This window comes from Crocodylus porosus, unplaced genomic scaffold (assembly GCF_001723895.1).
Source record: "Crocodylus porosus isolate Cpor-Errol unplaced genomic scaffold, CroPor_comp1, whole genome shotgun sequence".
Classification (NCBI taxonomy): domain Eukaryota; kingdom Metazoa; phylum Chordata; order Crocodylia; family Crocodylidae; genus Crocodylus; species Crocodylus porosus.
Window position 1 is genome coordinate 103,504,564 of NW_017728886.1, and position 16,985 is coordinate 103,521,548.

The following is a 16,985-nucleotide window of genomic DNA, read 5'->3' on the forward strand; positions in this document are numbered from 1 at the left end:
CGCTAGGAGAGTAATAAAGCACTGGAATAGGTTACCCATGGAGGTGGTGGAATCTCCATCCTTGGAGGTTTTTAAGACCTGGTTAGACAAAGCCTTGCCTGGAATGATATAGTTGGAGATGGTCCTACCTTGAGCAGGGGGTTGGACTAAGGTGACCTCCTGAGGCCCTTCCAACCCTAATCTCCTATATTTCTATAATTCTGTTACCCCTTGATACATATTTACCCAAACTACAAGGATGTATGTATTTAGTTTTATTATAGAGCAATGTAGGGTTACAATATCTCCTTCTCCAGATAGATTATTTTACTGTTTCTTTGTGAAGTGAGGGGCGATTGAGTCAGCAAGCTAGACAAAATTAGATTTTCTATATTTTATTCATAAAAACAGATTTGCAACAATTTATTAAAAATTGATCTCATGCAGTATAAGGTTATACAAGAAATTCCTCATTTACATTTTATTCTGGCAGTTCCAGTCTAGTTTAAAGCATTTGTGCACTAACATCATTGGAAAATGCCATTGGGGCACAGCCTCTTCATAAATTTATAGTACATTTTTGCTGCAGTATAAAAGAACAGAAACATTAAATAGCTATATTCATTTTGTGGGTCTTGTTATTTGCAGGAAATTAAAAAAAAGTGTAATGGGAGAAACTACAGGATCATTGAGACAAAGAATGTACTGCATGTTTTAAACCTAATAAACGGCACACAGTCAGTATTCACGAAGAGTTACAGACACACACACACTCACCTCCAACAGCCCAATACTTTTGATTTTTTTTCCTGCTATGTTGGAATAATATTTCTACAGAGATGTTTGTGTATACATTATATACAATATTGTCCTTTTCTCTTTTAAAAATTAACATTCCGTTTAAAATAATCCAGGCCCTGCTGAAATTAATAAAGCAAGAGAATACTGTCAACGCACACTGAGTGACAACGTCAATGTTTAGTGCTTAAACAGAGTAATGAGTTCTATTTTACCTGTGTTATACTTACATGTTTTTGTTCTACAAGCTACAGGTACCTCCATAACCCCTCTCTTATACCATGTGCCAAGCAAAATACTTTGTGATGCTCCTGTTTGTAAGCTATAGATGTATCATATTTTAGATTGTTTTGGTCCATTCTGAGACTTTGGAGGGAGATTTATGCCAGTTGTAATTCAGTCCCTCAATTGAAGAGCCTTCCGCATTATGCAGGTACTGGAAGATGCTCATTAGTCACTTCTACTCTAGAAATGCTTATGGAAAATTCATTTTGGAGGGGTTGAGGTGTGCAGGAATCAGTTAAAAAGGATTAAGCACTTCTGTTTATTCTTATCTGGACAATATTTTAATTTGGCTTAGGACAATCACTGATCATGGCAGTGATATCACATTGCCAATGCACTGGAGAATTGGCTGGGATCGTACCTCACCAATATTTGAGGGAAAGATCTGATTCAGGTAGGAGAACTTGCCACTAATTTTAATGGCAATCTGTCATTTCCTGGGAAGAGCGCCAAGGTATGATCCCAGATATGGAAAACCATCAGCTTGTATCAGTAGAGAGGTTAAAACAAGTGCTTTTTCACATTTTTTTTTAGATATTAGAACAAAATATTCTATGGGTAAACTTGATTTATACCAGCTACAACTGTCACACACGCAGGTACGAAGCAAAGGTAGTGTATATACTGTCTGTGCACTGTAGAATTGGCCTGTGCCCTAAACCCTCCCCCCACCCACTCAACTGTCTTGTGTTTATGTGTGGCAGAATTCAAACAAACTGTGAAAAACAATCCATCCTTTGACATTAAGTCCTTACTGCCCGTCTGTCCTCACCTTCTTGGGTTATCAGCCTTGGGAGTTTTCCAGCCAGTTCCATACTTTGCAGTTGGATGTGTTTATTTAGAAATAGATGCAAAAACTCTGTCAAAATGAAATCCCAGATGGTCAGCACTGGAGCCTGGCAATTGCCGCATCTTATCCCTGGAGAACTGTAAAGAGCTCTGACTCAGAACAGCAGCTCTTTACCTGGTAACAACTCCGAGCTGTTGCTGTGGGCTCTGCTTCTGCCCCCATACAGCTTTTAGTTATAGGGCTCCTGCTGTTAGCCATGCAGAGTCTGAATGACACTTGAGGAACCATTTCTCCAAATCCCCCTTTCTCACATAATACCATCCCTGAAATGAACACAAGCAAGACTAACCGGTGCAAAATGCTTCCAACAATTTAACACGACTCTTGTAAAATGAAGTGTATCTATTTCAATAAATAGGTTATAGCTCTACCATTTTATTTTTCTGACATGGATACAGTGTACAGTTCCACGTGTTCAGCAGCCGTGTAAAGCTCAGTGACATCTGAGTGGGGGGGGCGGTTCTTATTTTTTTTGCAAGATTCATATTTCCCAGCCTCCTCTTGCTAGTAGAAATTTGGGAAGAAATATTTTCACTTGCTTCTTTGTGAAGAAATAAAAACTCCATGAATAAGGCTACAGATCAAACTCTGGATATTTCTCTTTCTTGCCTTTCCACATGAGTTACAGTGATACTCCCAGGATGACTGCCTTAGCAGTAGTTCCTCAGTGGTTAAGAGCCAGTAGTATGTTTATAGCCGAGTTCAATATCAGACATTCAGTCCAGTCATTGAGTACTTAAAAGCAGTTCTGGAAGCACTGATCTCCCATTTCTACAGGCCAGAAACCATCACTCGAAAAGATGGTGGCACATGTCTGTGCCGAGGACTGGCACTGGGGCTTACACATGGACTGGCACAGCTAGCATCAACTCCTCCTATGGATGGCAAATAGGCATGGTGAAGAATGGGCAACTGTAAAGACAGCCGGCGCTGTATGCTGTCAAGAAGAAGAGAAAGGAGAGAGAGATTAGAAGAGAAAGATGTAGCGTGTCAAATGCTTGATGCGTCTTCTGTAAGGCTGTTTTCTTTCCCTTCTGCTATTACAGGGTTAACGTCAATTAAATTACATTTGTTGCCCTTGAGATATACTGTGGCACCTTCTCTTTTGGAAGGGTTTTTGACCAACTGGACAAGGTGGAAAACTCTAGCAACTTGCTCCACGCATTCTGCAGCCTCCTGGAATTCTCAGTTACTTTGAAATGAAACGTTAGGCAATGACACGTTCATAGGTAATACGGGCATCCTAGTCAATAGAGCGTATTCAGAGAATGATCCTCAACCATGGTGCACAACAGACAAAGAAAAACTGAATGTGTAAGTTCCAATCTATGTGTAAGTTTAGCTCAAAGGCATTCAAATGAAAAACGTTGATTTTTTTGCAATAGGTAATGCAAGTACTGCATTGAAGAAGGGAACCCATAGAACAGTTCGCTGTCTCTCCCTGGAAGCTTCTATCTGTGTGGGTTGGGTACAGCCCAGTGAGATGCTGAGCACCATGGCAAGTTGATGGGAACTGCAGGTATTTAACACTCCCGGAAAAATAAAGCCCAGTGTCCCTAAATATTGAGGAGAAACTTAACTTCAGGCATGTAAGTGGACAGGCCTTTGCAGATTTCTTTTAAATATTTGGTGCAATACAACTCAACACTGTTTATCATGCAACTGATGGCAACATAGTTCCTGGATTAGATTAAAGCAATTTAGTTTTATTTTGCCATTTTGTCCCATTTTTTGTTGTACCAATTGAATTATGTTGCGTTCCCAAGGAGTATAGAGGTGGCAAGTTTGCTGTTTCCATGTACTGAATCGTTATTAGCCTGTTGCTGCACATTTTAATTCTGTTTATGGTAACAGGGTCAAACACAGAATTGCCAATGCTTATTTTCCCACCAGTGAAACTGCTTACTCGGTTTGACTATTATAGGCTCTTCATCAAAGAGCTGTTTGAAGCTATTCCAAGAGAATCTAGTTGCATAATGGTGTGAATGGGATTTTTCACCCATTTAAATGTCAGCTATACCACAAACAAAGCGTGTTTAACTGAGTCTTTCAATGCTGGCTTCAGTGGGTGGTAATTTTGTTTTAACCAGACTTAAAATTTACTTTACATTGAAAACTTTCCGGAGGTGGAAAGTAGCCTTCTGCAGGAAGATTAGATACAACAAACAGTTCATGAAAAGCCTCTGTGAAGGACCAAAGGAGATGAGAGTTAAACTCCAGTTTGCCACTCTATGAAATGTTATTCAATGTGCAGTGCTTTTTCCTGATCTATATCTTGAACCCAGTGCCTTTCATGCTGATTGCGTATGAGATCCTCAAGCTGGCTATGCAAAAATTAATAAGCCAAAAGTAATGGAAACTTCTGAAAATGTGTGGTTAACTAGGTGCTAGTGTCAGAGAATTTAATACTGGTGGTCAGTTGCAAACTCCTGTAATTCTGCCCCAGGCGACTGGTCAAAGGATGTCCATCTACAGAGCAGCAGTGGGTCAGGACAACAAATTAATTCCTTCAGTATCTCATTAATAAATGAAATTCTAGCAATAGCACAGGTCTAATACTAGATGCAGATGGAAAAAATTGCCAATCAAGGTGAAAAAGTGACTAATCATAATCTACAAGTACCTGTGTGGATCTATGACATGGTGAAGCATTGCTTAGTCAGGGGCTGGCTTAGATTCTGTGATTTTCTTTCGCAATGAACTTGTTCCCTGCTTGTTGATAATTTAGTTGCCCAGTTGGTACAATAGAACCTGGCCCCTTGAGTCTCCACTGTCATCAACCTTGTAGAACCATCTACATCTGGGTAAGGGTAGGATGCTATGATTTTGATTTGGCACCACTATTTCAGTTCTTTCCACAGAGCTAGATGATATTACAAAGTAAAAGCAGTAGAGATACAAGACTTTTGTGGAATCTTAATCTTTCCCAGGTCTATCATTAGGCTAGAGGAAATTTACTGGATTCATCAAGGGTTATTTCTTTTGTGTTTAATATGCATTAAGATAGTTGGATTTTTTGAGCATCTGGACATCTTTTAATAATGTCTGTCATAATATAATAGTGCTGTAAGATTCTAATAACATATTAAACTATGCATATGACAGTATGTCTTAAAAATGGGACTGAAATGAAAAGAGATCTAATAATCATACATTAAACTAGTCCACCCTGGTTTCATCTACTTGAACATGGATACTCTGTCCTTGAAGGATGCCTTTTTGTAAATTAACCAAGTATTTCAGTTGATCCCATTGCCTGACCAGATTCTGAATTCTGCAGTTTAGATCCCTGTAGATGTCCCTGCATCAGGACAATAATGATATGTTTCTGCCACTCGATTATACAGCTTGTATTACATCAAAGAAAGGAGGTGTTCTTGACACAAGAACTGTTGCCTCAGCTAGGCTAGGTCTCTGGCTAGGTAACATAAAAACCATCCTAGACGAGCTCCAATTTGTCAGGGGACACAACTGACATAGGATCAGAAGAGTGCAGAAGTGACTTATCCACAACGAGAGCTCTCATAACTTGTGTGTGCAGGGATAAGTCCTGGCGCTCACTTCCTCCCCATATAGTGCTGCAGGTGACCTCATTGTATGCTTTCTTTCCATTTGTCTTGTGCACCTGCTGTGGGACCAGACACAGCCTGACCACCAAATCTCGCCAATAATTTTGTGTCTCCCTTATTGAACCTTTTGGATAACAGAAGTTGGGTGAGTTAGGTTAGACTTAGTGTGCACCAAGCAACACCTGTCATAACAGAAGGGGGTAAAAATGTCTTGGTCCTACCTTTCCACCCTTATTCCACACTTACCAAGTCTTGGGAACAATTGAGGGCCATCTGAGATAGTCTAAATTGCATCAATTGACGGCAATTTTCAAGGAGCGCTTTTGATCCCAGGATCTGCCTAAGGCACAGCAATTAGGGCTGTGCGAAATTTTGTCAGCTGTTTTGTTCTGGCACTGTTTTGACTCATTTTGAGCTTGAAACAGCAACATTGAAATGAAATGAAGGACTTCAAAACAGCCTCGAAATGAAACAAGGGCAGTCGAAACGTTTTGAAAGTTTCGAAACATTTTGAGTTTCAAAGCAGCCCGGCTGAGTTCCCCTCCCCACCACTATGATCGGCTGCCTTCCCCAGCCCAATCCTAGGGCTGGGAAGGGGAACTCAGCCTGATCGAAACATCAAAATAGCATCGAAACAGTGAAACCATTTTGATGAAATGGAACAGAACAGTGTTTTCGAATTGAAACAAAACTTGAAATGAAACACTGTTCTGTCAAAATGGATGTTGAAGCAGAATGCTGCTGTTTCACACAGCCCTCCAGGCTCCTGGTGTTATTGCTGCAACGGATGGGTGCAGTCGGAGGAGCAGGCTCCCAGCCCACCCGCCAATCCTCATTTGCCACTATAAAGAAACATTTGTAGCTCTATGGCAGTAAGATTTACAAGAGACCAAGGTACTGTCCTTCCCTGAAAGCACTGTGATGTCTGAACAAACTTAGGGCTGAATTCAGTAGCAGAGTCCCCGGACTCTGAATGACACCAGCATGGCAGCCCAGAAATTGCAGGTAACTTATCAGCAACTGTGGGTAAATTAAAAAGAACAGGCTACCAATATGAGGTCACTTTAAATTACATATTAATATTTTACTCTGTCTTGACAATATCTTTTATGCTCTAGAGTTTTACATTATCAACACATGAGAGTATCTGCACTAAATACGGAGATTTTGGCAGCTGGACGGAGGAGATTTGGGAATGTTGGCACAAGGTGATTCACAGTCTGTGTGAGGATCATTGAATAAGCATATCAGCTAGCTCTCTCTAGCTAGCTGAAATGATTATCAGTGAAACAGTTACCCATTTAAACAGTTTTTACTAGGTTTTAGGGTTAGGAATGAATGCCACTGTCAAACCTATTCTTAATAATGCTGCAGAACAACTCTCTCTCAGTTGCCTGGCACAGTGCCTAAAACAGCAAAAACACCCTAGCTTGCCTTAAGTAAAGCAAGGGGATGCAGGCACTGTTAAAATCCTCCTACCGAGAGAACAGGAAGTAGCTTGGATTTCCTAATTTTTGAATGTTTGACTTTGTTATTAAAACTTTTTGGTATATAATTATCACATGGGATTACATGGCAAAACATTTAGAAAAGTGAATCATCAGTTAAAAATATCCACGGTTCTAACTGCTCTGGGTTGACCACTAACCTGTTTTCAGCAATATTCTACTTACTGTTCTGGAGAGTTGATGTCTTCTATAGGATCTTTGTTTGTTCTGGTGGGGTCTGTTGTGCTCCACTGTGCTTGTGGATTTTGATCAAGGTGATTTTTCAAAACTGCTTTCTCACCATCTGAAAGGAAGAAATGTTTAAATTGTATTTACTCTGATCACATGAAAATACTTTTTAAAAACGGTTTCCTTCATGTAATCCAAAATAATCTCATATTTCTCTGAAAGTCTTAACCAGCTTCTTTTTATTTGTGCCAGGGGACAGGAGCGCTCAAATCTACTCCACTTGGCCTCAAGTCTCTGGAGGTTCCTGATGACAGTCAAGAGCAGAGAAGAGCATTTGTCATGGATCTACTCCCAAATGGAGTTGCTTTTAGGGTTCACTGGGCACATCTACACGAGACGGTACATCGCCGTAGTGACGAGCTATAGCAACGTGGCTCACCGTTCTAGTGATGTAGTGCTGGTGGGCACTAACTGTGATGCTGCCGCTACTGTGCAGTAGGGTAAGAAACGATCTGTACACTGCTGGGACTGTGCAGGACCAGTGGGACCTGAGCAGTCACTTAGTATTTGCTAAAGCAAGTACTAAATGACTGTGCAGTACCAACTGCACAGAGGGGCACATGTGTAGACGCACCCATTGTGTAGCAAGCAAGGATATTCTCCCAAATTAGATTGACTGATGCAGTGTTTAGTTTCTATTTGTAGTTCTATTTGTAACCTACTATTTGTACATTCAGATTTGTCATTTTCATATCTGTATATTTGATAATATTTTATATAAATGTACTTCTGTAATTTCATGATGTAACTGGAAGATAATCAAGTGAGGATTAGCATGCACCCAAGGCACTGTCTGCCTGTAACAGGGAAATTAACTTCTCTAGTGCAAAGACGTCTAAGAAAAAGGGTCCCTCAAGCCAGATGAAAGCCAGGTGTCTGAGAGAGGGTAATTTCTGGGGGATTCTGGTGACTCATGAGCAAGTAGAATAACATTGGGAGGTGTCTAGTTTTGGAGGCTTTTTAGGCAGCATCCATGAGCATGGCCATGTGGTATGTGGCACCCTAGACATGTCTAGGGTGCCACATGCCACACATTCTGGTGTTTTCTGCGCTGCAAAAGAGCAGCACGGGGTTTGGGTTTTTTTGACCCCTGGATATCTAGGGTGTCAAAAAAACCTGCGGAAAATAAAGCACAGCACCACACATGGGGACAGCGCATGTTGCTCAAAACGAGCTGGGCCAGCTGCAGCCATGCTCCTCCTATTGCTAGCCAGACTTCAAGTGGCAGGATCACTGCTGGTGCAGCCACAGGAGGCCCCCAGGGCCTCAGGAAAGGCTGCTGGGACCAGCCCAGTGCTGGGCCCGGCCTCCTGTACCCGCCCCCCCGGGGTAACTCGCCACATGCCAGAGGGCGCATGGCACAGGTGTTCCTTGGGAACAACTGGAGATGGTGCAAGGTGCACCGCTGCTAGTTGTCCTGAGAGAACCAAACGTCCGTGCTTGTGTGGATGCGGCTGTAGAGTCGGGCTAGGATGGAACGATGGTTTGCTGGCTCCAGGCTTTGGAGGTTCAGGGGTCTCAGCAGCAAGGGCTCACTGATTCACCAGGAAGGCTGAGTTCTGGAAACACTGTCAGGACTCTCAAGAGGGCAAGGGTTTACTCAGATGAGAAGGTAAGAAACTTTACTTGTTTTCTTTTTCTCTTCTCAGACTTGTGGTCAGTTTTGCTCATACAGTTCTTTGCTTCTAGGTATTAAATTCTTTGTTGTTTTGTTTCCTTACTGATTGCCTGTGGGAAGAGTGATTTCTGGCAAGTGATAGCACGGGCTAGCCCTTTCTACGGAAAGGGGCACTGCATCTGAAATTTCTTTCACAACCCAACAGGGAGGCCATCTGCAGCTGCAACATCTGGTATAAGGGCAAGGAAGCTGAAGCCTGTTGGAGTAAGGAGTTATCCCAGGGCAACCTTAGTCTGTTCTTTAGGCCAGATGCCAGCACAATAAGAAGAAACTCAGGGATTGTGGCGGTCCACAGCCAAGAGGTTTGTCACAGCACTTCTTGGCAATCTGTCCCACCCTCTGTCCACATGCCCCTCCTTCCCCCCCAAGGTGGGTGGAGAGATGAGTGCGGCACTGTGGATGATGGAAGACCAAGCAACCCCTATTGTAGGAGTCAGCAATCTTTCACTAATAGTGGGCTGAATTAACAAAGCTTGGCCCTAAGGCAGACTGGAAGCAGCATTTACACATTTGCCACTCGGTGGCAAATCTTCAGGCAAAATTTAAGGCAGGATACATAAACTTCTGTTTAGAGGGCTAGATGAAATCTCTTTGTGGGCTTAACTTCACTCCCATTGGCCTAATCAGAAGAAAAGAGCCATCAAGGCTAACAGCAGTTCATTGTCTCAGTCCCACAGAGAATAATGGGAGATGGCAGTGATTTTGAGCATGCCCTTTTAACTGAGGGCTGCTTGTAGCCTGAGCTCCACTGCACACAAGGTGATTTTTGAAAAGGGATGACTCTTGACCAGTTCTTCAGAAGGAAAAGATTTGATGTGACAGCCTCTGATGAAGGAGAAATTTCAGTCATGAAATATGACAGAAAATTACTCTTAGTTCTAAAAATTGTTCTTTAAAAAATACCTGTTGGATATAAACTATTGAATAGGAAGGGTGTATGGAGAAACTGGGATGCATGTATCTTTACCCTGTCAGGGGAATGTTGAAGGAAGGGTGAAGAGGATGGAGGAGAAGTTGGAGGTGTGTATGTTTATGTGGGAAGTTAGGAGTCAGGAATATGGGTGAGGGGTACACAGAGAAATGTGGATGGTAGGAAGACATCAGAGCTGGGGTGTTAACTCTGGCTGCTTTGTGCTGCACGAGTGATGCAAAGATGCCCTAAGTCTATCTTGTCCAACAGATGGTGTTTTGTGCTACTCCAGAGCACAGTAAGTAGCCACAACATACCACTGAATCTGACCCTAAAGGTTAAAATTAAAAAAGGAAAGTTATTAGCAGTATGACCCATAGCAATGTCTTTTTGGGCACGTCTACATGTTGCCCTATGGCAACATTGTTACTGTGCCATGCTTTAGTACTTCCTTTTGGAAGCATGGCACAATAACTATCTGTATTGCACCTTATGTGCAGCACATGGTTATTTTTAGCAGCAACTTCGCCTTAGCAGCACGCTATTGGAGTGCAGTGTGCAGCTATGGTGAAGTAGCTGCTGGTCCCATGTAGACACCCATGGATGCTATGTCACCGTAGCACATCGCTATGGTGACATAGTGTCACGTGTAGACACACCCAATATGTAGGTGGTTTTCATATGTGAAGATATGGATATAAGCCTGCTATGGCCCAAAAGGGCTGGAGAAAAGATTTTCAGTGCAACATATTGGACAGATAGAGAGGAAACGAGACCAGGAGAAAGTGGGTGGTTAGAGAAGAGGAGGTTGCTTTAACTGAGACAAGAAATGACTACAAAATGTGGATTTTAGTTATAGAGGAAGAGGGTGGTAGATAAATTTAGGGACGTTATAAAGGAAAACAAACCTGCAGGTTTTGGTGTTGGCCTAGATGTGAGCAAAGAAGCAGGAGAGTACAGAGTCAGAGCTGACACTGATGAGGAAGTAATAAGATCTGTCCTCAAAGGGGAACTGAAGTTTGCTGTTGTGGCAGCTACTGCCATGTGGGTTCAACTTTTGTTTTTTGTATACCTCTTTTTGTGCTTGTCATTTCAATAAAAAGCCTTTTGGTGTCTTCAAGCAGAGACAATTAGACAAGAACCCCTTTTATTTTGATGACTTAAAAACAGTGTTTGATGTAGAGCTGATCAAAGTTGATAGTGTGACATGTTGACTTTATGACACAGACCAAAATTAAATTTGGCAAATCACAGAAATTAAGGATGGAAAACATCTATATTAATCTATTTTCTCCCTACTATAGGCAACAATTGGGACCTAGCATTTATTATCCAGTGTGTTGTCTAGTCTAGTTTTAAATTGCACAGACAATGTAGAATGCATCTATCCCCTTGGAAGCCTAGTCCACAGTTGAATGGTCATTACAAGTGGTCATGCTAGTACTGGGTGGTGCCCAGAGTAAAGGGCAAAATTGGAGAGAGCTATTAGACTTATACTGCTTCCCCTTCCTTTTACTTTTCCTACCAAATTGTTAATGATCTTCCAAAGGAAAATAAAAAATGATATCAACCAAAGATATTTGGGGTTCTTCTCTTCCCTCCAATTTATGAATTCTTTCCTCCCCTCTCTGCCTCCATTGTAAATCCCACTATTTTTCACCTGCTCCTGATGAAAATGTGGAATCATCTACTCCGCTTGCCAGATGACAGGCAACCCCTGCTACCCCATCCACTGATTTACAGGGCTTCCTGGCCTCCCCCTCTCCCAAGCCCGCAAGCTCCCTTTCCTCAGTTATCAGTCCCTGACTGCAACCTCTTAGAAGCAACAAGTTGGCCCGTTCCTCTCTCTCTCTTCCCTAGATTTCCTGAAGTTGGGTTCCTGATGTGTAGGTGGCATTCTGCACTCAGACTTATGGCTGCCCTAGCTCATCCCAAGGAGACCTGAAAAGCTGGCTAACGACCTAATGCAGCTCTCCACTCCTCCCTATGCTTTTGATAGTGGAAAGGGTCTGTTGAGAGGTTGGAAGTCCACTTGCCTCTTCTTTCTTGGATTGCACTGAAGAGGCTATAATTTGCCAGAACTTACTGCCCTGACCCTGCTGTGTTTTTCCCTTGTGCTGTAGGAAAGAAGGGAGTAAAGCATCCCTGCCAAAAAAGGCAGGGAAGTGTTTAAAGAAATACAATCAGAGGGGTGGCTTTGCACTAGTAGTCACACAATGCCACCTGCCACTGAGTGACCCTTCATATTATCTTTCCTGGATGTTCTGTACTCACCTAGTGTCCTAAAAGAGTCCTCTCCCTCCCTGAACTTACAAGTAAGTTTTTAAATTTCAGGGATCACGTTTTCTAGCTTTACCCTCCCCCAGTTTTGAGAACTAGACATGTATTTTTGTGCTTGTGGAAAACCTCAGACTCTTATTTAATTGCATGTTTCCGAGATTGGGGCCTGTAAGAAAAACTCCAACTAACAGAATCTCACAATAAAGTTAGCAGAGTTAGTGACATTGCCTACAGATGAAGCTTAAAGCATCTGACATTTTGTGAGCAGAAGGGAAGGATAGGATTGAGATAATGAGGACATTTTTTCCATTTTCTACTACAGATAGATACAGCACAAACAACAGCATTATACTACTAGCAAGTGGACAATACAGCAGATATTGTTCAAATGTTCGTTGTATGTTACACTTTGCAAACAAACTTATGTGCACAAAGACATGAAAAGGAAATAATGTAATTGCACTTGTAAACTTCCAAGTTTCCAATTGCCTCTGCAGCTCAACGTTGGCTTGAACATCTTTTTCTGCCTTCTTTTTCCTTTGTTCATTAAGTGCACTACTTAAAACTGCCTTTCTACGTACCCTTGAGGTACTGTTTGTTACTTCAGGATGTTAAGCCTAGTTTAACAGAAAAGATTACATTGGAATGCTCTACCTCTCTCTAAAATTGAATTTCCATTAGCTGAAGGCAATTTCTAAAGCACTCTCAGACTTCATGCAGGTACTTAGAAGTCTGGATAAGCGATGCTTAAGCGTTGTCTATTCAAAAAGCCATGGAGAGAAACACAAGTAGATATTGAGCACCTTGCATGGTACAGAATTGATTAGTTCATTAAAAACAAAATACAGTGCCCTACTGTCACTGAATGCCAAAAAGCTTTGGCAAAGGACCTTTACTCATCTCTGGTAGAAGTAAATTCCAGTCACAAAGCTTATAAGTGTAAAGGCTCCTCTCCACTTAACACTTGTAAAAAAATCTTAAAGAAACACAAGTCATTTCTATATCTACGTTTAAATCTCATTGTGATTTGTACTGTTGTAGTCCTATTGATTTCTTTTATTGCTATGGTTACGTAGGAGCATCATCCTGCTGGTATACTGCTTCCTGGAAGTATTTCTGTTAACCTCATGTCTTCCAATATCAGCATTACTACATTATTCTACTGGAACATATATGTTATGTCCCCTATGAAAAAACTGTAAGTTTAGTACCTCATTAAGGAAATTGGCAAGTTAAAATCCATGTGGTTACAAAAGTCAGAAAACCTTGCTAAGTTACTAGAGGAATGTGAAATTTTTGCAGATTAAGGAATTTTTAGAGTCTACATTAATTTTCCCCATTTATGATGTTTATTTAACTTGAACAGTCACTTTCTGTTTTTGTGAGTAGTTTCTTGTCAGTTCCACATCTGGTTTCCGAGTAGCAGCAGATGACAATGTGTAGGTTGGAAATACTACATCTTTTTAAAAAGAAACCATCTCCCTTGAAATGGCAAGAATAATTCCAATGATCACATACTTCACTGATATAAAGCTGCCAAGCTCCACTGAATTCAGTTTGCATCAGCTGATGGTCTGCCTCAAGGCTGCTAATGATGTTAAACTTGGGGAAAAAAGAATGTATTAAGCAAAATCTAGACAAAACTTGCTTTCGTTCACACAACTGTAAATCTGAAAAAAAAATCCATGTCCAGAAAAATAATCTGAAAAATATAATCCAGATATAGATCAGTGTAAATAAGAGCAGAAAAGGAACATCCTATATCTAGCCTGAAACTGACTTGACAGCTGTTATGATTAGGAATTTTGGAGTTGTGTATGAGCAGTGCACATCCAGAGGTCCCGGTCAGCTCAGAAGTCACTTGCTAAACTCTGTACAAATACACAATAAAATATACTTCTTTTTTGAGGGAGTATTCCTTTAAAGCCCTGTACATTTAATTTTCCAAAAGCTTTTCCTCTGAATCTGTGTTTCAGTTTAGATGTCTTTATCAAAGTAACTTCACCAAGGTAACATTTTTCTCTCCCATCACAGATGAATGTCTCTTTTTTCCCCCTTGCATTTACTAGCAGCCTGCTTTTGAAGTTTATTTTTCTTTGAGCTACTTGTACAAGAACAACACTGTAACCCTGGAAAACACTGGAGACTGGTGACAGCTGACAGCAGGCGGGCAGGCCTGATACACAAAAGCATGTTCTGAGCCCATTTGCAACTATGAGTACAGCTTACTGTTGCTGGCTCAAAACAGGATATTTCAAACCTTCCCTGAGCAAACTATAGCGTTAGCAAAAGAGAATTTGCTAACACAACTAGGAAAAGTCAGAAGCCTCTTAAAGTGTTGGGAAGGGGGAGGCTTTCTAGCGGCTTTTTAATTTTTTGTATGGCCCACACGGCAGCTGTTATTCATTGGTTCATCTAACAAGCTCCTCTAAAAACTTACTGGGAGGCCTCAAAATAAATCAAGACATTCTGTTGCCGAATATATTTTGAGTTTGGATTTCAATCAAAACTCCCAATATCCACAAATCATTTATCTACTTAAAACCCAAATGCAAGTGTTTGATTATACCTGCATATTTAAAATGGCAAGTCACCCAATGCAACATTCCTACAGTAATCAAAATTAACAAATATGTCAAATCTTTTATATACCCATGGAAGTATGTATATATTTGTGTATATCTAGCTATCTTGATGTATATATAGTTATCTTTCCTTTCTGTTTTTCTTACAGTACCAAGGACAGCATTCTGTTCCTTCCTGTTTATCTAAGTGGCCATCTTTTTCATTGTCTACACCGTGTTTTCAGCACTCCAATCACCAGGCCACAAGTCTGGCATTTCCGATACTCTGGTGCTCTTTTGAGCTGAGCCCCTAATACTATCGTTGTAAAAAATGGATGGAGGTCTTCTTTGTCTCCGATCTCAGGAAAAAGGAGAGGCTAATACCTGATCTGTGGTGTGGCGGGTGAGTCCTCTAAGGCAGGGCAGTCCAGCAGGCAGCCTGCAAGGGGCTAACACAGGGGTGGGCAAAATGTGGCCCACGGGCTGGATGTGGACCTCCAGGCCATTCTATCCAGCCCACAGGGCCCCTAAAAAATGTAGCAAATTAACAGTTGCAGGTAACAGCTGAGAAATGCGGCCATCTCCCATTAATGCTAGGAAAAGCTTTATATCAAGCCACAACATTTCATAGTCTCTTGGTCTAGGGGCCCAAAACAACTTCACAGATATTTATTTCCTTGCCTTGGCAGAAAAAAATGGAGGGTCCAGCTATAGTTACATTCATTCTTTGGGGCACAAGCATCTTTACCAGCTCTGAAGTAATAACAGATCATGGCAATAGCACAGTATGGCATTCTGAACACCGCAGAAGAGAGGCATAGCAGGGTAAATCTGTGCCTGGGACAGCCAGTCACCGCTACACCAGTGGCTATTTTTGCATACCCCCAACCCCAAAGGTAAAGGTGGTACTTGGGGGCTGCTGCCCTGGTCGTGCCCCACAACTACACTACTCACCAGAATAAGAAAACCTTCCAGTGAGACACACCCGTGTCTCAGCTACAAAACGCTCACAGCTACTGAGTCCCGCAACTTTAGTGGGAGTTTTTGAGGGTTTTTCATTATCTAAACTTGAAAATGGTTTGGGAACAGAAAATGGGTTTTTTACTTGGCTGGCTTTTATCCTGGCCAATCAATTTACTAATTTCAAACAAAGAACCATCTGTGATACAAGAAGGGTTTCTGGGAGGGGAAGAAGATTACAACAAAAAGAAGTGACCAGTAACTTTACACCAAATTCACTGTTGAGAGGGATTTTGTGTATTTCATACACTATTAATCTGCAAGAAAGATTATATATATTCTTTATATAGACACACACACATATATGAAGAAAACACCACACCAGAAAGGAACAGTGCACTGCTTTTACTTTGCTTTTACTTGAATAGATTGGAAAACTGCATTTCATTGTAGAAAAGCGTGAAATGATTTAGGCTAAGGACAAAGACGTGAAAATGAAGCATGTCCGTATTATATGCACGGTGCATAAGAGTCTGATGTTTAAAACTTAAGTCCTTTCAGCATATAGCCAGCAAGTAAAATGAATGCAAGTAAAGAACTTGGAAACAGAAGCAATTATTTTTATAAAATATTAGGAATAAAGTCAGACTGTCATGTACGACATTGTGTCAGAGGCATCAAACATACCCCAGGCTACATCTGGCCCAAATTACAACAGATGCATAGGGGAAAGGAAATGTTTAAACCTCATGGCAGAAGAAAAATAGAGTTAGAATAATTTCTCTGAGCCTACAAAGAGAAGAAATTGTGGTTCAGAGGTATAAAGTCTCTTGTACCTTATTCATTTGATTGGAGCAGCATATATAACTTAACCACATGGATTAGCAACTAGGGTTAGAGTCAATGAAGTGAATACAGTGGGGAAAGTGGGAAGGTGAAAAGAAAGAGGAGGAGGAGGGTGGCAAGAGAAGCAAAGGGCAGAAATAGTAGGTCTGTGTGAAGCAGCTAGTATTTGCTTTGGATTTGTATTCGGCTGATTCCGGGGACAATGATTCGATCCAGTGATCTGAATCACTGTCCCAAATCTATTTGGCTGAATCTGATTTGGAGATTCAGCCGCTGCCAAATTGGCTGAATCTCCAAATCAAACAGGTCACATCCCCTGCCCACTCTCCCAGCCTCATCAATGGCTGCCTGCCTGGCCCCAGCCCCTGGCTTTTTAAAAGAAAAGCCCAGCACTCACCAGCTGCTGCCAGGCAGGGGGGTGATCCCTGCTGCCCCGCACTGCTCCACGCTGTGTAGGTGGCTCTGCCATGAGCCCCCATCCCCTGCCCACTCTCCCAGCCCCAGCATCCTAACTTAAAAAAAAAAAAAAA

At 41.5% G+C, this 16,985-nt stretch overlaps 1 protein-coding gene across 1 annotated transcript in view; it reads right to left on the reverse strand.

Annotated features, from left to right (window-relative positions):
- Positions 1-358: 358 nt before the first annotated feature.
- The window catches only part of GABBR2 (gamma-aminobutyric acid type B receptor subunit 2), a 1,005,856-nt gene continuing 989,229 nt past the window's right edge, over positions 359-16,985 (reverse strand). The window contains exons 18-19 of the mRNA XM_019540184.1: positions 7,155-7,272; positions 359-2,849 (exon numbers count right to left, since the gene is read on the reverse strand). Of these exons, the coding sequence (XP_019395729.1) occupies positions 2,684-2,849; positions 7,155-7,272 (284 nt within the window). The 3' untranslated portion in view covers positions 359-2,683. The remainder of the gene's footprint in view (positions 2,850-7,154; positions 7,273-16,985) is intronic.